The 22524-nt window shown below is 38.0% G+C and overlaps 1 protein-coding gene across 3 annotated transcripts in view; it reads left to right on the top strand.

Moving 5' to 3' along the window:
- The window catches only part of BRCC3 (BRCA1/BRCA2-containing complex subunit 3), a 170891-nt gene extending 150791 nt beyond the window's left edge, over positions 1-20100 (top strand). The window contains exons 9-12 of one of the 3 annotated variants that reach the window (XM_077146683.1): positions 3239-3370; positions 13114-13157; positions 16969-17121; positions 18293-20100. In XM_077146683.1, coding sequence (XP_077002798.1) covers positions 3239-3370; positions 13114-13157; positions 16969-17120 — 328 coding nt within the window. In that variant the 3' untranslated portion in view covers position 17121; positions 18293-20100. The remainder of the gene's footprint in view (positions 1-3238; positions 3371-13113; positions 13158-16968; positions 17122-18292) is intronic. The other 2 variants (XM_077146680.1, XM_077146679.1) reach the window with 2 other exon arrangements.
- Positions 20101-22524: the final 2424 nt, after the last annotated feature.

The raw sequence follows: 22524 nt of genomic DNA, 5'->3' as shown, positions 1-22524 counted from the left end.
TGGGGTATTTTCTTTCTCTCTTAGCTTCTCTCTCCTCTCTCCAAAATGTCTCTGCCTTTTATCCTCTCACAAAGGACTCTAGCAAGGGGATTAAGACTCACCTTGAATTGGGTAGGTCAAATCTCCATGGAAACAACCTAATCAAAAGGTCCTACAGCACAAAAGGTCTGTATCCACACGAATGGATTCAAAGGACATAGGCTTTTCTGGGTAACATAATAGAGTCAAACCAGTACAATCATCTGTCACATTTTCCTGCTTTCTCGTGTCTCCCCCAAATTTTTTAGTTGTATGGCAGACTTAAGGATTAAAAGAACCATAGAGACTAAATATTATCTTCCAGAGAGGGCATGCATATTCCAATTTCAAACAACTAGGGTGTGAGCCTCATCACTTCCATCCAATTAAAAATTAGTTGGGTCTCCATCCAATTAAGAATTAGCTAGGTCAGAGCTGTGTTGCTCCTTTTTTCTGTTTTGCTTTGTGCACCAGTTTGAAACTATCATGTCCCCAGAAAAGCCATGTTTTAATCCTGGTCCAATCTTATGGAGTCAGACCTATTGTTCAGGGTGGGAAAATTTGACTGGATTGTTTCCATAGAGATGTGAAACACCCAGTCGTGGGTGTGACCTTTTGGTTACATTACTTCCATGGAGATGTGACACACCCAATTGTGGGTGTGGCCTTTTGATTAGATGGAGATGTGACTCCACCCATTTATGGTGGGTCTTGATTAGTTTACTAGAGTCCTTTAAATGGGGAAACTTTTGGGAGAAACCTCAAATGAAGACACTTGGAGAACAGCTGTTTCATAGCTGACAGAGACATGGCTGTTTGGAGATGCTTAGAGGGCCAACAGAGAAAGCAGATGCCCAGACACAGATGTTTTCAGATGCAGAGCCCAGGAGACATTGCCACGTGCCTTCCGATGAGATATTAAGCAAGCCAGAACCCAGAGTTGTGTCCCAGAGGAACTAAGGAGCTAAGACCCACAGACATTTAAAGAGGAAACCACTGGCATCAGAAGCTGGAAGCAATAGAACCCGAAACAAAGATCAACAGGCTTCAACTACATGCCTTCGCATGTGACAGACATTGGCCTTTCTTGAATCAACGTATTTTTTCCTGGATGTTTAGTTTGGACATTTATTTGGCCTTAGAACCGTAAACTTGTAACATAATCAATTCCCTTTATAAAAGCCATTCCATTTCTGGAATACTGCATTCTGGCAACTTCAAAACATTGGTTTATTGGGATATGAGCACAGGGTGTATATTTCTGTTCCCATTCTTTATTAGGATTTTTAGTAAGCAACACGAGCTTATAAAGATCTCTCTTTCTCTCTGCTTTCCAGCTCAGGTTCCAGACTCCTATGCCTCCATGCTTTCAGCAAATCCTGTGGGACAAAATTAGTGAGAGGGGAGAACTAACTTGGTTTGGGACTTCTACAGATTCCAGTGTATCACACCACACCACATGATTGTTACAAGCCACACTGGTGTTTCCTTACCCCAGCAGAGTTCATCTATCTATAACAAGCCCCATGCTTCACCTACTCATCTAGGAAAGCTTATCCCTCTTAGGAATGTAGTAGTTCACTTAGACTTATCTTTGCACCCATGGCTCTCCCGTGTCTTAAAAAAAGAATCTATACTTTTTATCTGTTATTTTCTTATTGTTATGGTAGGAGCAATGATGTGTAATGACTTTCTATATATCCTAAGTGGAACCAGAATTACTAGAGCACTTTAATCCCATCAGGATGTGAGATGATTCGTAGTTGTTTGTCCAGGCCCTCCTAGTTTGTATAATGTTGAGATCCCACCCAAGGCCTGTGCAGAAGTTTACCAGTCTCCTACCTTAAGAGGTCCTAAACTGCAATTATTGTCACCCTAGCCCCAAAAGCTTTTTGACAGGCCTATGAAATTTCCCAACCTCTAATTTTCCTCATCAGAATTCAACAGATGCCTTCCCAGGAAGCATATCCCTAAATGCCAGGCTCATCTCTCTGAATTTTCCTCTCCTAGATCTTGGCCTTACAGTTACCCAATGCTTTGGTAGTTCTTCAGTACCTTCCAACAGGTGCTGTTTTATTTGTTCCAATTATTCTGTTGCCTAAAATAGGATTGGTTTTAACCCTCTAGTCCACCATTAGCAGAAGCACATCTTCTGTTACAATCTTTACGTACCTAGGTCCTACCTAGGGACTATAGTTCTGAGTAAGGTGATAGAAGCTCTAGCTCTTTGCATTAGGAATTTATGAAGATGCATGTGCAAACCCAGTGGATCACTGAAACTATTTCTGTTCATGGTCCTGAAAAAACCCTTGGGATCCCTGCTAAGCAAACTACAGTAACAAACTTCTTCCAGGTTTCTGGAACCATTAGTAATAATAATAGTCACTGTAGGTTATTTCAGAGGGGCCTCTGTGAATCACTAGCAGCTGTGGCTACTCTGTCATACAGTCTTCCGTGGCTACTTGGGTGTGTGTGTGTGTTTTGGAAGAAGTGCTTCCATGTAGGCTATGGTATGGGGCCCAGCCACACTCTCCTGGACGGAAGATAAAAAGAAAGAAACTGTATCTTATGCTGGTTTACCACCAAATGCCACTGGATTCTCACAGTGGCAGGGGCCCTCAAACTAGATGCTCCACTGAACACACTATTAGGTGGAATTTAGGTGTCTTTTGGCATGAGAAGTGGGTAGAGGTAGATTGGTTGACCTCAATAACAAGCTTCTCTGTTTCTCCTACTCCAGCATGAAAATGCAATTATCTATGAATTTCTTGCCTATCCCCACCCCCAGAAGAGAGAATGGGAAGTGAAGGCTGGTGAACAATGAATTAGAAAAAGTGAGCAAGTATGTGGGTAATCCCATCTACATTAACTGATGGAATCACTGAAGATTCTGCAGTTCTCTTCCTCAGGCTTTTCTGACTGAATGTAGTATTAGTTAGTTATCTCCCTAGTCTGGGGAGCAGACATATGGACTTTGAGCTCTGAAAGCCTCAGATCTCTATGGGATTAGAGGATATTGGGTCTACAAATGGACTTCTGATTTTCTTCAGATGAACCCAATTTGAACTCTGTCCACTCTGAAGTTGAGCCACTAAAATAAATTATAGAAATGTTTACTCAGTGAAGTACACTATATCCCCAAATTTCCATTAAAACTGTATATAATTTCTAATTGTTACAACTCAGGATTAAAAAGTCTTCTGAATTGATTGCCTTGCAGGTATGAAAGAATTGAAATCCCAATCCATATCGTACCTCATGTCACCATTGGGAAAGTGTGCCTTGAATCAGCAGTAGAGCTGCCCAAGATCCTGTGCCAGGAGGAACAGGATGCATATAGGAGGATCCACAGGTAGAGACCCTCCTCTTCTCTCCTCTCCTCTCCTTCTCATGGTCTAGTCACTATATTCTTCTGTCATTTTATCTTTAGCAGCTCAACTGCTGAGCTCCTTTCCTAAGCTTTGTAAGAGTCTCAAATCACAAGGTAAGATAACTATCTTTTTAACATTTATTTCTTTCCTGCTATACTTTGGATACTTCAAGGATGAAGATACTTTTTTGTTGTAGAAACACCATAAAACATGTTAGTAGCCCTGGTGCCAAGCACCAGGTCTTGTATGTTGATAGCTGCCCAACAAATGTGTACTATGTACAGCCTGCAGAAGTGAGGGATCGTAATTTCAAAATTATCATGTCTCTTGAATAAAAATCACATCCCCCAAATCATTATGACCAACTTCCAGGAAGATGTTAGAACAAGGACTGGCAGAGCTCACCCATCCACCAAAAGCACATAGAGAAAAGGCAGGAATTATCCAAATCAGCAGTTCTGGGGCTCAGGAAACCAGAGAAGGACCACTGCAACATACTGGACAAAAAAAATGAAGAATTGCGACTGAGAAATTGTTGTGAGTGGGCTCAACCCTAACATCTGCTTCTCCTCCTCCCCCCTGAGTCTAGTGCCTTTGGGGTGGCTTAGTTCTTACCAGCTGGTGAAACATGGTGCTGACCAGCTCCAACTGAGGACCAGCAAGGTTGGCCCTCTTGGTCCCACAGCCTGGAGCCTTTTCACGCGGAAGCTCAGATGCTCACTGCTCCAGTGATCCCACCAGCTGAGAGACTGTGGCGAGAGACTAATCTCCACTGTGGTTCCTGTCACCCATCCCCCATCTCCAACATTAGCAGATGATGCAGTCTGGGGCAAATTCTTGGCCATCGAAGTTGACCTCTTAATTCCACAGCCTAAAGCCTTTCCACGAGGCTCACAACTCTACTGTTCCCACAAGAGACTGGTCTCCATTGGTTCCCATCGTACATCCCCCACCCTGGAGACCAGTGGACAGAACACAGTTTGGAGGACAAGCTGTTGCCAGGTGAGGTTTCAGAACCGAAGAGCTAGTCATTTCAGAGAAGAATAAAACCTGAGCAGGCCTTAGGAATCAAGCCAAGCCCACAAGCAAGACCCCCCTGCAGAGATTCAGGTTAGAGAAGCCAGACAGTGCTCTACCTCCTATACCTTGTCCCAATTATGTGCTCTCATCAAGGCATTCAAGAAAAAACCCTTACCCTGGGATTGATTCCAGAGAACGACTTGCTAAAGAAGTTGGGGTTTCAGAGTCAAGAGTCCAAGTTTGGTTTCAAAGCCAAAGATCTAGATGCCATGTCCAGAGAAAAAGAGAACCTGGTGAGATCTTAGAACAAATACAAGACAAGGCACAAGGTCTCTGAGAAGAGAGAGTTCAAGGCAGAGAAGCTACACAAAATATCACCAACCTCACTAACTTTTTTTTCTCGAGCCAGAATGAGGGGGCATAGAAACAAGTTCAGTGTATCTGATATCATCATCCTGAGCCCCAAATCTTTCTCACTCCACTTGGAATGTACTCTTCCTCTGAGACTGCAAGTTCAGCATGCTGGAAATGGTAAGCAAGACTTCAGGAGGCAAAGACAGGTCCAAGAGGCACTCCACAGCACCTTGTCAGACAGCCTGGATCTAGAGTTCAGCAGAGTTTGAGGACAGTGAAAATATCATTTGTTTTACTTTTTAAATTATATAATAGAATATATATACAAAACAAAGAAAGAAAAAAGCAATAGTTTTCACAGCACTGTTTAACAAATAGTTATAGGACAGATCCTAGAGTTTGTCATGGGCTACCATACCATCATTTTTCCTTCTATCTGCTCCAGAATATAGGAGGCTAAAAGGAATAAATATTTTTTTATCATCAAAATCTACTTTTTTTGTGTGAAAAATAACATATATATAAAAAAGCAATAAATTTCAAAGCACAGCACAACAATTAGTTACGGAACAAATTTCAGAGTTTGGTATGGGCTACAATTCCACACCTTTAGGTTTTTACTTATAGCTGCTCTAAGATACTGGAGACTAAAGGAAATATCAGTTTATTAATTCAGCAATCATATTCATTTGTCAACCCGCTACCTTCTCTGTATAACACCATCACCTTTGATCTTTCTTATCCAACTCTTTAGGGGTATTTGGGCTATGGCTCTTGTAAACTTTTTTCATACTGGAAGGGGCTGTCAATAATATGGAGTAGGGAGATGGAATTCGCTGATGTTCTGGAGAGGCTGGGCCCTCTGGTTTCAGGACTTACCTGTTTCAGGGACTCATCTAGGAGTAGAAGGTTTCTGGGAAGTTTCCCTAGTGCATGGAACCTTTGTAGAATCTTATATATTGCCCTATGGGTTCTTTAGGATTGGCTGGAATGGTTTTGGTTGGGATTTGGCAAGTTATGGTAGGTAGCAATGTCTAATTGAAGTTTGCGTAAGAGTGACTCCAGAGTAGCTTTTCGACTCTATTTGAACTCTCAGCCACTGATACTTTATTTGTTACACTTCTTTCCCCCATTTGGTCAGTATGGGATTGTTGATCCCACGGTGCCAAGGCCAGACTCATCCCTGGGAGTCATCTCCCATGCTGCCAGGGAGACTTTCACTCCTGGAATACATATTGTTTTTAATCATCACAGTAATAACTGATTCAGGCAAAAATCATAGCTGGTTGTAAAACTCTCAAAGTGAATGTTTTATGAAGAAAAAGATATGTATTGTCTCAAAGAATCTACCCACGGATTACTTATGAATTACAAAAGGAAAATAGATAAATTTATATTGGAGAAACCTGACAGACTCCACCTTAACCAAGTACTCAAAATTTGCTTTACCAACAATAACGCAGACTGATGTGAGGTACCTCCTGATATGAAGCATCTAAGAAAGACACAGTATCTCTTCTGTGATATTACCACCAAAAGTGCACATGCTTAATTTAATCATAAGGAAACACCAGGCAAGCAAAACTGAGTGACATTCTACAAAGTAACAGACCTGTACTCTTCAACAACAGATTGAATAACTGCAGTAAAGATGCAGAGATAGCATGCTAACTCAGAAAGTCTCCTAAAGAGTTATCTTCTATTTGTAGAATGCCCTATTTATGTGAGGAATGGGCACGAAATCAGAGACCTGTTTATGCCTACAATTTCTCTCCAAAGATGTTCAAGAAACTGGTAACATTAGTTATGTCTTTTTTTTTTTAAATGCAACTTTACTGAGATATATTCACATATCATGCAATCCATCCAAAGTAAGCAATCAGTGGTTTACAGTGTCATCATATAGTTGTGCATTCATCACCATGACCATTTTTAGAGCATTGGCATTGCTTGGGGGGGGGGGAATACAAAGAAAAAAGAAGACCCCAAACATGCCGTATCCCTTACCCCTCTCTCTTACTGACCACTAGTATTGCACTGTACCACCCAATTTTAACATAGAGGTAGGTTAAGTAAGACAGTGTTGTGTTGTCATGTGTGCGTGTGTGTGTGTGTATACATATCAGTGATATGTATATAGATATACATATAGATATATATAGATATATACCAGTGGAACAACAAAACATCCAGAAGTAGATCCATACAAACCTGGGCAAGTGACTTATTTTCTCAATATAGTTATACAATCATTATCAAGGATCACGGCTACTGGATTACAGTTCAACTTCAAGTATTTCCTTCTGGTTATTCTAAAATACTAGACACTAAAAACATATATCTGTGTAATGAGGCAGTCATTTGTTAAATCCTAATTTCTGAATTATACCTCCTCCCTCTCACATTAGTTACCTCTTAAGAAGAGAGGTAGAAAAGTGAAGATAGAACTGTTTTTTCACTTTAACCTTTTCTAATACTTTTTGTTGTATTATGAAATACACAATCAAAATTTCACATTTTAACCACTTTCAGATGTACAATTCAGTGGCATTAATTCTATTCACAGTATTGTGCTGCCATTATTAGTATCCATATCTCAACTTTGTCATCACCCCAAACAGAAACTGTACCAATTAAGCAATAATTCCCCGTTTGCCACACCTACAACCCCCTCCCCACTGCCATGGCCACTGATAACCTGTAATCTGTCTCTGTGAAGTTTGCTTATCTTATATATTCCATATAAATGAGATCATACAATCATTTTTAGAAGATAGCTGTTACAACAATAACATAGAATGTTAATGGATTTTAAAAATTTGATCCAACTATATGCTGTATACATTACATTCTTCTCAAGTGTTTATAGAACTTTCTCCAAGATAGATCACATGCTAGGGAACAAAACAGGACTTAATACATTTAAAGGACTGAAATTATATGAAACACTTTCTGTGAATACAATGGAATGAAGGTGGAAATGAAAAACAACCTGAGAACCAGGAATTGCACAAATATTTGGATGTTAAACAACATACTCTTAAACAGTCAATGAGTCAAAGAGAAGTGCCAAGAGAAATCAGTAAATATCTCAAAACAAACGAAAATTAGAAAAGAAAATGAAAATGAGAACACAATATAACAATACCTATGGGATGCAACAAAGGCAGTGCTGAGAGGGAAATTTATAGCCCTCAATGTCTACACTTAAAAAAAAAAGAGCTAAAATCAAGGACCTAACTGAATGACTAGAGAAACTAGGGAAAGAACTGCAGTCTAATCCCAAAGCATGCAAATGGAAAGAAATAACAAAGATAGAAAAGAAATAAATGAAATGGACAACAAAAGAAAAGAGAGAATCAATAAAACCAAAAGTTGGTTCTTTGAGAAGATTAATACAATTGACAAACCTTTAGCTAAACTGACAAAGACAGAAAGATAGAAGCTGCAAATAAACAAAATCAGAAATGAGAGAGTAGTCATTACCACAGACCCCAAAGGTATAAAAAGAGGATACTACGAACAACTGAATGCCAACAAAGTAGTCAACTAAAATGAAATGGACAATATCCTAGGAACCACCTACGCTGACTTGAGAAATAGAAGATTTCAACAAACCAATCGCAAGTAAAGAGATTGAATGGGTCATCAGAAATCTTCCCACAATGAAAAGCCCAGGTTCAGATGATTTCACAGATGAATTTTACCAAGTATTCCAAGCAGATTTAATACCATTTCTGCTCAGACTCCTCAAAAAAGAGTTGAAGAAGAGGGAACACTATCTAACTCATTTTATGAAGTCAGCATCACCCTAATACCAAAGCCAGACAAAGATACTACAAGAAAGGCAAATTACAGACCAATCTCTTTAATGAATATAGATACAAAAATTCTCAACAAAATACTTGCAAATTGAATCTAGCAGCACATTAAATAAATTATATACAATGACCAAGTGGGATTTATTCCAGGTATGCAAATCTGTTTGAACACAAGAAAATCAATTAAGTAACACACCATATAATTAAGTGTGTTATTTATATGGGGGGAACCACATGATCACCTTGGTTGATGTTGAAGAGGCCTTTGAAAAAATCCAGCATCCTATGCTGATGAAAACACTTCAACGGATAGGAATAGAAGATTTCCTCAACATGATAAAGGGTATATATGAAAAAACATCACTAACATTGTACTCAATGGCAAGAGATTAAAAGTTTTCCCTCTTAGATTAAGAAAAGACAAGAATACCGTCTCCACTGTTATTCAACATTGTTCTATAAGTTCTAGCTAGAGCAATTAAGCAAGAAAAGGAAATAAAGGGCATCAAAATCAGGAAGGAAGAATGAAAACTTTCATGATTTGCTGACGACATGAGCCTATATTTAGAAAATCCTGAGAAAACTATAACATGCTACTTGAGCCAATAAACAAGTTCAGCAAAGGGGCACATACAGAATCAATATGCAAAAATCATTAGGTTTTCTATATACTAGAAATAAGCTGTGAGGAGGTAGTCAAGAAAAAAATCCATTTACAATAGCCACTAAAATAATTAAATATCTAGAAATAAAATTAACTAAAGATGTAAAGGACCTCTACAGAGACGATTAACAATGCTAAAAGAATCCAAGAAGACCTAAATAACTGGAAAGACATCCCGTGTTCATGAGCTGAAAGGTAATTGTGGTTAAGATGTCAATCCTACCCAACTGATCTGCAGATTCAGTGCAATACAAATTCAAATTCTGACAGTCTACTTTACAAAAATGGAAAAGCTACTTAACAGTTTTATTTGGAAGGGTAAGGGGCCTCAAATAGCCAAAACATCTTGAAAAAGAAGAATGAATTTGGAGAACTCTTGCTTCCAGAACTTAAAGCCTAAAGCCACAGAGGTCAAAACAGCATGGTACTGGCATAAAGATAGACATTGATCAATGAAACTGAATTGAGAGTTCAGATATAGACCCTTAGATCTACAGTCAATTGATTTTTGACAAGGCTCCCAAATCTACACCACTTGGACAGAGCAGTCTCTAGCAAATGGTGTTGAGGAACTGGATATTCATATTCCAAAGAATGAAAGAGGACCTCTATGTCATGCCCTATACAAAAGTTAATACAAGGGCAGTGCGATGGTGTCTCAGCAGGCAGAGTTCTCGCCTGCCATGCCTGAGACCTGTGTTCGATTCCCAGTGCCTGGCCATGAAAAAAAAAAAAAAGTAAATTCAAAATAGACCAAAGAACTTAATATAAGATCCAGTACCATAAACTCCTAGAAGGAAATAAAGGGACACTTCTTCAAGATCTATTGATAGCTTCCTAGACCTTACACCCAAAGCACAAGTAACAAAAGACAAAAATATATAAAAGGGATCTCCTCAAATTTGAGTACTTCTTTGCTTCAAAGGACTTTGTCAAGGCAGCAACTCAATGGGATGAAATACTGGGAAGCCATGTGTATTAATTTGTTAATGCTGCCAGAAAGCAATATACAAGAAATGGAATGACTTTTAAAAAGGGAATTCGTTAAGTTGCAAGTTTACAGTTCTAAGACCGTGAAAGTGTCCTAATTAAGGCAACAACAAAGGGTTACCTTCTATCAAGAAAGGCTGATGCTATTCAGAACATGGCTAACATCTTCTGGTCCTTGTTCCCGGTTCTGTTTCTTCTAGCTTCTGAGGCCAGTGATTTCCTTTTAAGTGTCTGTAGGCCTTCACTTATCTCCTCTGGGATCTAACTCTGGGTTCTGGCTTGCTTAGCATCTTATGGGAAGGCACATGATGACATCTGCCAGATTCTGTCCATGTCTAGGCATCTGCTCTCTCTGTCGGCACTCCAAGCATTTCCAAATCTCTGTCAGCTGTGAAGCAGCTGTTCTCAAGTGACTGCATCTCCAAGCATCTCTTTTGGCTCTCAGCTTTCTCCAAAATGATTCCTCTTTTAAAGGACTCCAGTAAATTAATCAAGACCTACCCTGAATGGGCAGAGTCACATCTCTAGTTCATCAAAAGTCCACACCCACAACAGGGCAACTCACATCTTTGTGGAGATAATCTCATCAAAAGTTTCTACTCTGCAATACTGAATCAAGATTAAAAGAATTCCTGCCCCCATAAGATTGGATCAGGATTCAAACATGGCTTTTCTGGGGTACATAATAGTTTTAAACTGGCACACCACATTTCTGATAAAGGTTTGAAATCCTATGACTCAACAATAAAAAGATGAACAGCCCGATTAATAACAGGCAAAAGAATGAAGATATTTGTCCAAAGAGGAAATACAAATGGCTAAAAAGCATACATAAAGATGGTAAACTTCACTAGCTATTAGGAAAATAAAAATCAAAACCACAGTAAGATACCAATTCACACCTACTAAAAAGGCTGCTATTTACAAACAGGAAACTGCATGTACTATAGAGGATTTCAAGAAATAGGAACACTTATTCACTGCTGCTGGGAATGTAAAATGGTACAGCCACTATGGAGATAGGTTAGGCGGTTCCTCAGGAAGCTAGGTGTAGAGTTGCCTTATGACCTGGCAATTCTGCTACTTGGGATATATCCAGAGGATTTGTAAGCAGGGACATGTATATTCATCTCTACACCAACGTTCACAGTGGCATTATCCACAATTGCCAAAAGATGGAAACAACCCTAACATCCATCAACAGATGAATGGATTAACAAAATGTGGTAACACATATGTTGGAATATTATTCAGCTGTAAGAAGAAATGAAGTCCTGAAGCACACAATACTATGTATGAGACTTGAGGACACTGTTAAATGAAATAAGTCAGACACAAAAGGACAAATATTGTATGATCTCACTGATACACAGTAATTATAATATGTAAACTTAAAGACATTAAATACAGAATATAAGTTAACTAAGGTATATAATGAGGCTAAAGAATGGGGAACAGTTGCTTAATATGGGCAGAATGCTTAACTAGGTTACACTTACACATTTGAAAGTGGACAGAAGTGATGGTAGCACATTACAGTGAGAAGAATTAATAGTACTGAATGGTGTGTGAATGTGGTAGGAAGGGGAACTTTAGATTCATGTATATCCCCAGAAGGAAGGTTGGAGGTTAAAACATGGGGATGTATAACACAGTGCATCTTTTGGTGGACAATGAGTGTGATGAACTGCAAAAATATAAAAAATATTAAAATGTCCTTTCATGAACTAGAACAAATGTATGACACTATTACAAGGAGTTAATAACGGGGGGATATGAGAAAAATGTACCTATTACAAACTATGGACTAGAGTTAAAAGTACTATTTTAATATTCTTTCATTAACAGTAACAAATGTACTACACCAATATTATGGGTCAACAATAGAGGGGGATAAAGGGTATGGGAGGATTTGGGTTTTATTTTTTGTTCTTATTATTTTCTGGGGTATTGAACATTGTGCTGGTTTGAAAGGATGTATGTACCCTAGAAAAGCCATGTTTTAATCTTAATCCCATTTTATTAAAGGTAGCCGTTTCTTCTAATCCCTATTCAATACTGTATGTTTGAAACTGTAATTAGATCATCTCCCTGGAGATGGGACTCAATCCCAGTAGTTGTTAAACTGGATTAGGTGGAGACATGTCTCCACCCATTTGGGTGGGTCTTGATTGGTTTACTAGAATTCTATAGAAGAGGAAACATTTTGAAGAAAGTGGGAGATTCTGAGAGAGCAGAGAATGACATAGCCACGAGAAGCAGAGAGTCCACCAGCCAGTGACCTTTGGAAATGAAGAAGGAAAATGCCTCCTGGGGAGCTTCATGAAATGAAGCCAGGAGAGAAAGCTAGCAGATGACACCATGTTCACCATGTGCCTTTCCAGATGAGAGAGAAACTGTGACTGTGTTTACCATGTGCCTTCTCACTTGAGAGAGAAACCCTGAACTTTATGAGCCTTCTTGAACCAAGGTATCTTTCCCTGGATGCCTTAGATTGGACATTTCTAGAATTGTTTTAATTGGGACATTTTTTCGGCCTTAGAACTAGCAATTTATTGAATTCCCCTTTTTAAAAGCCATTCCGGCAGCTAGCAAACTAGAACAAACATGTTCTAAAGTTGATCATGGGACTGTAGGTAGAACTATATGATGATACTATGAGCCAGGGATGGTTTGTATGATATGTGAATATATCTCAATAAAATTGCAAACAAATCATTATGAAATTAACAGTAACAGGATTTAAACAATTCATATTCATCTTATCTGGTTGGCAAAGTTCTGATGCAGTTTATTATTTTGTTTTAGTTCATGACTATTTTGCTTTCCCTTCATTGCTGCTTTGCCACTAATCTACACTATGTTATCCCTTTAGCCTTACACATCTGGACTCAGTAACCAAGATCCATAACGGCTCAGGTAAGGTTTGTTCCCTGATCTAGGCAGTAATCCCTGAAATAGTTTAGTTTAAGTGACTGAAGTAATGGGTACAAGCTATCTTTGAGTTTCTTTTCCTAAGAGTTTTACCACTGATGTAAACTTTCCTTTTGAACTCTGTGGATTCTTTGATACCATAAATGTACCTTATCTGGAGTAAGACAAGAGGAAGCCAAATAAGCTGTATGATAGACCTCCTCAGTGGTGTGCTGGTACATGTTTAACAAACAGCTCTCAGGGAGGGGGTAAGGCCCTTGATTTGTTTTTGTTCTTTTTTTTTTGCAGTTTCCATGGTGTAAGATCCCAGTCATGCCCTATTTCAAACTGCCAGCATGGCATCAACTAGCTCACAAACTTCCTGAAATTTTAAAGTTGGCTCCCATGAGCTGTCCCTAGCACACCACCAGCAGCCTATTGTGGTAGAGATCAAAAGAGATAGATGAAGCGATAGATACACAAAAAGGAGGGTATGAGGGAAAAATCTTTTCACACCAATAAATGTACAAGGAATTCCTTTACACAACTAAGGAGCAGAAAGCTCAATACTATATATGTGTGTGTATATGTCATACCACCTCACTTTTCCCCACAAACACACCTCCCCACCCACACCTTCTCTCTCTAACTAACCTTGAATGCTTGGCCATTCTGTGGTGTCTCTCCAGCTACTGGCAAAGTTGCCAGTGAGAAACAAGTGGAGGCTTCCAAATGTTATAGGTAAATATAACAATATTTTGAGATAGAAGAAAAGAGAGATGGTTTGGTCTATCTGTCCCTTCAGAACTGGAAGTAAAACACGATAGAGTTAAAAGATAGTAATACATAACCAATAGAGCCATATATAAACAAAAAAGTATTATTTAATAAAGATTTCTTCAAATCAGTAAGTGAAGTATGGATTATTCACTAGTTTTGGGACAGTTCATTTGTCAGTTTATTCACTCAAGAAATATTTGAGTGCCTATGTTCTACTAGGCAGTATTCTAGACATGGGTACAATGCTGAATGAAAGAAGCCATCTTAATGTAACTTTCAGAGATTTATATTCTTCTATTTCCATTTAGGGAAAAAAAGATTCCTCCTCCCATTCTACACAAAAACAAATACTAGATATATTTAACTTTTACTATTAAATGTGGTACAACCACTTTGGAAAAATTTGGCCATTACAGATACAAAATGTTCTACCCGTTCCTCTCCTAGGCATTTACCCAAAAGAAATAAAAACATTTGTCCACTCAACCTATACACGAATGTTCACAGCAACATTATCTATAGCAGACAAAAAGTGGGAAACAACCCCAAATCCATCAATGTATGACTCAGTAAACAAAATGTGATACATCTATACAATGGAGCACTGTTCAGCAATAAAAAGAATGAACTACTGATACATGAATAATCTGGATAAATGTCAAAAGCATTATACCAAATGAAGGAAGCCTTATGCAAAACACTAGATAGCCTATAGTTCCATTTATATGAAATCCAAAAAAAGGCAAAGCTAATTTATTGTGACACCAAGCAGATCAGTAGCTGCCGAGAGCTGGGAGTAGAGGGGCATGACTGCAAAGAGAACTACAGAGGGGGCATGTTAGGGTGATGGCAACGATCCATATTTTGACTGGGGGGGTGGTTACATGAATACTTACATTTGTCAAAACTCACTGAAGTATACACTTAAAATGGGTACATTGTGTTATCTGTAAATTATACCCCAATAAAGTTTATTTTAAAAGTTAAAAAAAGCACAGGAGTAAAATGTAAGAGATGTTTTTCAACTCTGGGGAGGTGATACCCTAAGTATGATCTTAAGCTCTGAAGTCATAAAAGAAAAGCCTGACAAATTTGACTGAAAATTAAATACTTTTATAGCCCCCCTCAGAAAAATGAATTATTAATAATGGTCTTTAAAAGCTAACGTTCACACAGTACACTTGCCTACTGGGTGCAAGACACTGCTGAGCATTTTCCTTGCTTTAACTCAATGAACCTTCACAACAAGCTTGTGAAAGTAGGTATTATTATTGCCATTTTACAATGAGAAAATTCAGATCCGAAAGTTAATAACTTGCCTGAGGTCACATAACTAACTATAAGGGGCAGAACTGAGATTAAAGTCATAGTTTACTCATAGTTCATGTCATAGGTCTCCTGAGCTCCTGCTCCTCACTCAAATTCTATATTAGATAACAGGCAGTGGAGGAGACAAGGAGGTACACAAGTTACCTGACCTACCTGCTTCCCCTTATGTCAAATAGGGGCAGGACCTCCAGGGTCACTGGTAAGAAATAAATGGCATGATTGATGTCATGTACTTAGAATAACATTTAGCCTATAGCTAGCTTTCAGTAAGTATTAGCTATTATTATGATTATTGAAAAAAATACTCCATTAGAAAAATTGGCAAAGGACACGAATGGTCCAGAGAAAATAGACAATAGCAATGAATGCTGTTCAACCTTAATATCAAAGAAGTGCAGATTAAAATAAAGTTATTTTTTTCACTTTTTCTCTTGGCAAGGACTAAATCCAGAGATAATCAGGTGAGGATGTGAGGGAAGTGAACAACTCCCGTATACTGTTCTTGGAGGTATAAGTAGGTACCATCTGGAAAATACTAGATAATCAATTAAAAAATGCACATACACTTGGATCTAGCAATTCCACTTCTACAAATACAGCTTCAAAAAGTGTATGACAAGTGTGGAAAAATAGATTTAAAAGGATATTAATCACAGTCTTTAAAATAGGAAAAAATTGGATCCCAATGAAAGTCCATCAATACGTGACTCATTAAATTGGTGCATCCATTCTGATGAATACTGTGTGGCCCTGAAAAGGAACACTAGCTCTTTAGTGATACAGAAAGATGTCTGTGTCATATTGTTATGTGGGAAAAAGTAAGATAAAACATAATAGAATTTTATTCAAAAGTATATTTGGATATATGTATATATACTACATATGTATGTACACACACTATCTCTCATTCACACACATGGAAACATACACACACACACACACACACACATACATACATGCATTTATACAAAAATCTTGGAAAATTTGCCCCACAATATTAACATCGATATGTTAACATTCAATAACAGTCATGTATTAAGGGATATATTTCCATTGGGAGAAATTTGTTTTAAAAGAGTGTCATAGAATTATTATCTCACCATGAGGCTGAACTTTGGCTAAGGCTTCGGAGAACAGCATTTTAACTACAATACTTCACAGTAAGAAAGATAACTCCCTTACATTCATTCTCTGTTTTTTTCTCATTTTAAAAGATTTACCCAGGGAATTGAACTCATGATTTATTTCTTCAATGTACATAAATTTGACAAGTAACTTTCCTACACAGTATGTAGAAAACTAAGCCACGAAATGTAGAGTTCTAGGTCTATAGGAAGCTATGGTCACTTGCAGGGTGGGTAAGTTTGAAGGATGGGGGAAGGGAACCCTTTTAGGGATCTTAGCTATTTTGCATAAGGAAGTAAAGAGCTAGGCATCTTTCCACTTTCTGCATGGCCAGGCTTACCTCTGGTTTATGGATACAAGAGTATCAGTAATAGCCACAGAATAGCTATCTGCTCTGCTCAGCTCCTTTGTCTTTTCCTTGGCTGGCCACAGTAATCTTCTGCCAATCCTACTTGTATTTTTTTCTACTTCCTCCTCCAATCCTTTCTTCCTCTGCTCACAGTTGGGGGCTATTGGTGGTGAGTGGGACAACCTAGTGAACATGCCCCTCCACAGTGACCTCATCTTCTTTTTCCCATTGAAGTGTTTACCAAGAATCTGTGCAGTCAGATGTCAGCAGTCAGCGGGCCTCTCCTCCAGTGGTTAGAGGACAGACTGGAGCAAAACCAACAACATTTGCAAGAGTTGCAACAAGAAAAGGAAGAACTTATGCAAGAACTTTCTTCCTTAGAATAAGGTAGGAGACAAAATGGGGTAAAAAAAAAAAACCTGATTTTTATATTTCACATTGTGTACTAAACATAGTCTGTGAAAATACACGTAACTCATGCATAGGCAGGCAATGGATTGGCTCTTCTGATATCCCAATGTATGAGTTTTACTCATGCAATAAACACAAGATGTCTTTTTAAGAGCTTCATTAGAGACGATTGATCCCTTCTCCCTGTAACTGGCCTAAAAGAGCATATGCAAGATGATTTAAAAGAATGTGAAAGTTCTATTTAAAGGCTATAGAAGATACATTGGCAAGGGACATCCTGAAATAAATATCAGGGAGTTTATTTTAAATATTTATTTTTCCCTTGTTTTCCTTAGAAGTTTTATTTTCATTTTCAAATATGCTCTTCAAAAAGAAGAGGATTTCATGTTTGAATTTGGTTATTATAATACTTATGGGAGACAAGTAAATAAGTACACCAGGGTTAGTGGAAGGAAGTTTCAGCACACCTTACTCTTTGTCTTCACTGAGGGACATGTGTTTCATGTCTTTCTTCTTGATAGCTAAAATATGTATTCTGAGATAGCTAATCAAAGGTTGAATCTATGTGGGTGCCCTTTTCAACCAAACAAAATTAATTCTGGCATATTTGACTCTGAAACAAATTCCTATTGAGCAAATCTTATTTACCTAGAAATTTCCATTATAATATAAATATATTCTCCAGAAACATTTAGGACTTAGGATATAATAAAAATCATGCTTTAAAAAGTGCTTTTGCTGTATTATTATCATACATAACTGCAAATGGTGTGTCCTCAGCAAAGAGTTACGACCACTATGTACTGAAAATTAAAGTGGGGGTTGGGGAAGGTGAAAAACAAAAAGAAAACAGAGTACCAATTCCAACAATAATGATAAAGGGTTATTTTTTTTTAATTCTTGTTTCTCTCTAGATAATTGTTTTTAAAATTTCAAACTGTAGTCAGAACCACCTGCATCAGAATCACTTGGAGGTTAAACTCCCTCTCTGGGGCTGGATCTCAGAAATCTGTATCAACTTCCCAGCTGATTCTGAGGCACAAATATGTTTGCAAACTACTATCTTAGGGAATATGGAATATAAATGCTAAATTTTTCTTAATTTTTCACAGCCACATTTCTTCTCTATTCTTTTCTTTCCTTACAGGAAAGATGAAAATATCAAGATGTAAGATTAATGAATCTAAATCAATTCTGAAGAAGAATAAAGTTGGAGGACTCACATTACTCAATTTTAAGACTTACTATAAAGCTACAGTAATCAAGATTGTATGATGTTGGCAGAGGGACAGAAACAGAGATCAACCGAACAGAATAAAGAAGCTGAAAACAGACCTATACAAATATGTCCATCTGATTTTTCAAAGATGCAAAAGTAGTTCAATGGAGGAAAGATAGCTCTTTCAACAAAAGTTGAAACAAATGTGAAAACACATTTGTTGAAAAGGCTATTCTTTGTGCTGGAGCTATTGGACATCCACAGGCAAAAAAAAAATGAACCTCAACCTATACCTCACACCTTATACAAAAATTAACTCATCATGGATCATGGACTTAAATGTAAGGCATAAAACTATAATATTTTTAGAAAAAACCATGGAAGAAAATCTTTGGGATATAGGGCTAGGCAATCAGTTCTTGGACATTATCCCTAAAGCCCAATCCATAAAAGAAAAGAAGTTGATATATTAGACCATCAAAATTTAAAACTTTTGCTCTGAAAAAACTTGAGTGAAAGACAAGTTACATATTAAGAGGAATCATTTGCAAATCATGTAGCTCACTGATCTAGAATATATAAAGAATGCTCAAAACACCACAATAAAAAAAATCCAATTAGAAAAAGGGCAGAAGACATGAAAAGAAATTTCACTGAAGAGAACATATGGATGGGAAGTAAGCACTTAAAAAGGTGCTGAATGTTAATCATCAGGGATATGCAAATTAAAGCCACAATGATATCACTATATACTTATCAGAATGGCTGAATTAAAAATAGTGATAATACCAAGTGCTGTTGATATATGGGCAAACTGCATCTTTCATACATAGCTGATGGAACTGTAAAAATGGTAAAGCCACTCTGGAAAACAGTTGGAAAATTTCTAATTATGTTAAACATACACTTAACATATAACCTAGCAGGTGCACTCCTGGACATTTATCCCAGAGAAATGAAAACCTATGTCTGCACAAAATCATGCACATGAATGTTCATAGGAGCTTTATTCATAGTAGCTAAAAACTGAAAACAACCCAAATGTCCTTCAACGGGTGAATGGCAAACAGTGTTATGGATGGTTAAACAAACAGTGTTACAACCATAACACAGAATGCTACTCTGTGATGAAAAAGAACAGGGTACTGTCACATGCAACAACTTGGGTATACTCCAGGGCTTCATGTGGAGTGAAAAATGACAATCTTAAAAGGTTGCATACTGTATTATTGTATTTATGTTACATTCTAGAAATGACAAAATTACAGAGATGTAGAACAGATTAGCAGTTGCCAGAAATAAAGATGGGAAGAGGGATATGTGCAACTATAAAGGGATAACACAGGGTGCTCCTTTGTGCTGATGGAACAGTTCTGAATCTTGATTGGGGTGGTGATTACATGAATCTATACCTGTGTAAAAATTACATAGAACTACATACACATATATATGAATGCATGTAAAATCTGGTGAAATGGAATAAAGTCTGTAGTCTAGTAAACAGTATCGTACCATTGCCAATTTGCTGATGTTTAAATTGTACTTCAGTTATATAAGACCTTACCATTGGGGAAAACTGGGTGAAGGGTACATGGGACTCCATACTATTTTTGCAACTTCTTGTAATTATTTCAAAATAAAAAGTTCTAAGTATTAACTAAGGATCCAAGAATTACAGTAGTTATTTTATGAAACAAGAAAAGAGTAAGAGTAATAAACAAGAAAATCTGAGGGGAATAAAATGATTTGAATATTTTTACAGGTCAACCTTGAGCCCAAGTCTCTTTCACTTTCTGAGCCTCATTTTCATTATGTATAAAATGAGAAGGTTAGGGTGGGCCATGGTGTCTCAGAAGGCAGAGTTCTTGCCTGCCATGCCAAAGACCCAGGTTCGATTCCCAATGCCTGCCCATGAAAAAAAAAAAAGTGAAAGTTAGAGTATATGACCACGAAAGTACCACAGTGTTCAGTCTTTGAAAATGTTGAACATCACAAGGAACATGATGTGAACAAGATGTATTACTACTTCCCCATCTGTATGAATTTGACTTACCTTTACACAAAATATTGCATTCTGTGAACCCTTCTGGTCAAGAACTTCTCTATTTTCAATTACACTCAGGACTCCGATGGGAAAATGTATACTTGTTCTCTCTTTGCTTTCTCATCTCCCATTCATTCAGCTCATTGCATTCTGACCTCTGCCCACATCACTCCATTGAAGCTACTCCTTTCAAAGTCACCAATGACCTCCACAAAATAAAAGTCAATAGATGCATTTCTCGCCCTAAATGATTCTCTTGGTTTTGACAGAGAGTTGAAACTTCTCTTTGAAATATACGGTTGATGTCTGCTTTCTATTCTTTTCTAGTTTTTCTCTTCTCTGGCTGTTCCTTTCTCACATTCATTCATAGGCTTCTTCATCTTTGCTTACCAATAGGCAGCAGACAGACAAATCTAGATCTCCATCCAGACCTCTGTCTGAACTCCAGGCCTACATATCTAACTGCCTGCTAGGCATTTCCACTTTGCTGTCTCAATGGCACATCAAACTTAATACATCTAAATCTCTGCTCATAGATTTCTCCATAAAGCCTATCTCCTTGCAATGTCTTACCTCAGTGAATGGAGCATTCATTTGCACAAACTAGAAACTGAATAGTTACCCTTAACACCTTCTCTCTCCATCACCTTATAAACTTTTTTATACTGACAAAAAAAATCCTCTTTCTAACTTGACAATCTGAGTTGCAATTTGTAGGACAGCGTGGGGGAGGTGTGATCAGGGAGACAGGTACTTAGAGCTGTGAAATTGCCCAGTGGCTGAAGAAGCAGGGCTGGAATTACAGCATCAAGGCATCAGAATTCCCTGCCATGGTGGGGGAAGATCCATGAAGGTGGCTGTGTCTACCCTCAACGTAAGGAGGTGGCCAGCAGTCAGTTAAATTAGGAAAAGTAAATGGAGCAAATAAGTAAACATAATTGAAGAAATATGAGAACTAGGTTTCTCAGTGTCAGAAAAATTATTTACAAGCATGGAAAGGGAGAACAATACAATGAAAATTTGAGGTATTGATACTAACATTTTTCCCCCAGGGGAAAAATCTATATACAAATAAGTAAAGATGAGTATGTATGTGTGTGTGTGGGGGTGGGGGGATGTATACATACATTTATTAACTCTGTCCACTAAGAGACACTAGAAATGACACCCCAGTAGCCAGCCATGAGTACACCTAACACCCAGATAATGCCATCCACCACTAAAACGAATCAGGGCCCACAGGAGGAATGGCTGATTCCACGGCTGGGGCAGGGAAAATACAAGATGGGCCTGCAACATCTTTTTGAGCCACAAAGTAAGGAAATGTGTATAACCTAAAGGGGTTCCTATTGGCCAAATCTGGGACAACTTGTGCATCAAAATAAATATTGATAGCATAGGATTGTAAGCCACTGAATAAAATAATAATCAATTAATACACACTGATAAAAATAAATAGATGGGGGATGTATTAGTTTGTTAAATGCTGTAGAATGCAATATTCCATAAATGTAATAGCTTTTAAAAGGGGAATTTATTAAGTTACAAGTTTACAGTTCTAAGGTCATAGAAATGTCCAAACTAAGGCATCCAAATAAAGATACCTCCTTAACTCCAAAGAAAGGCCGATGTCTGTCACATGGAAAGGCATGTGTCTGGCATCAGCTGGTCCTTGTTCCCAGATCCATTTCTTCCAGCTTCTCATCCCAGTGGTTTCCTCTCTAAGCATCTGTGGGCCCTCAATTATCTCCTCTGGGTTCTAGCTTGCTAAGCATCTCATGGGAAGGCACATAGCAAGGTCTGCTGGGCTCTGCATCTCCAGACATTCCTGTGTATGCATCTGTTCTTTCTGTTGGCACTCCAAACATCTCCAAATGTTTGCATCTCTGTCAGCTCTGGTCCCTATCTAGCTACTGTTGGCTCAAGCTCCCGGAGTCTCCTGTGGCTTCTCCTTTCCAAATGTCTGTGTCTGCATCTGCATCTGAGATTTCTCCAAAAGGTTTCCCCTTTTAAAGGACTCTAGTAAACTAAAGAAGACTCGCCTTGAATGAGTGTTGTCACATCTCCATGGCCATGGAAGTAATCTAACCAAAAGGTCACACCTACAATTGAATGG

This window comes from Tamandua tetradactyla, chromosome X (assembly GCF_023851605.1).
Source record: "Tamandua tetradactyla isolate mTamTet1 chromosome X, mTamTet1.pri, whole genome shotgun sequence".
Classification (NCBI taxonomy): Eukaryota; Metazoa; Chordata; class Mammalia; order Pilosa; family Myrmecophagidae; genus Tamandua; species Tamandua tetradactyla.
The sequence above is the reverse complement of the archived record's forward strand: the minus strand, read 5'-3'. Positions and strand labels throughout refer to the sequence as shown.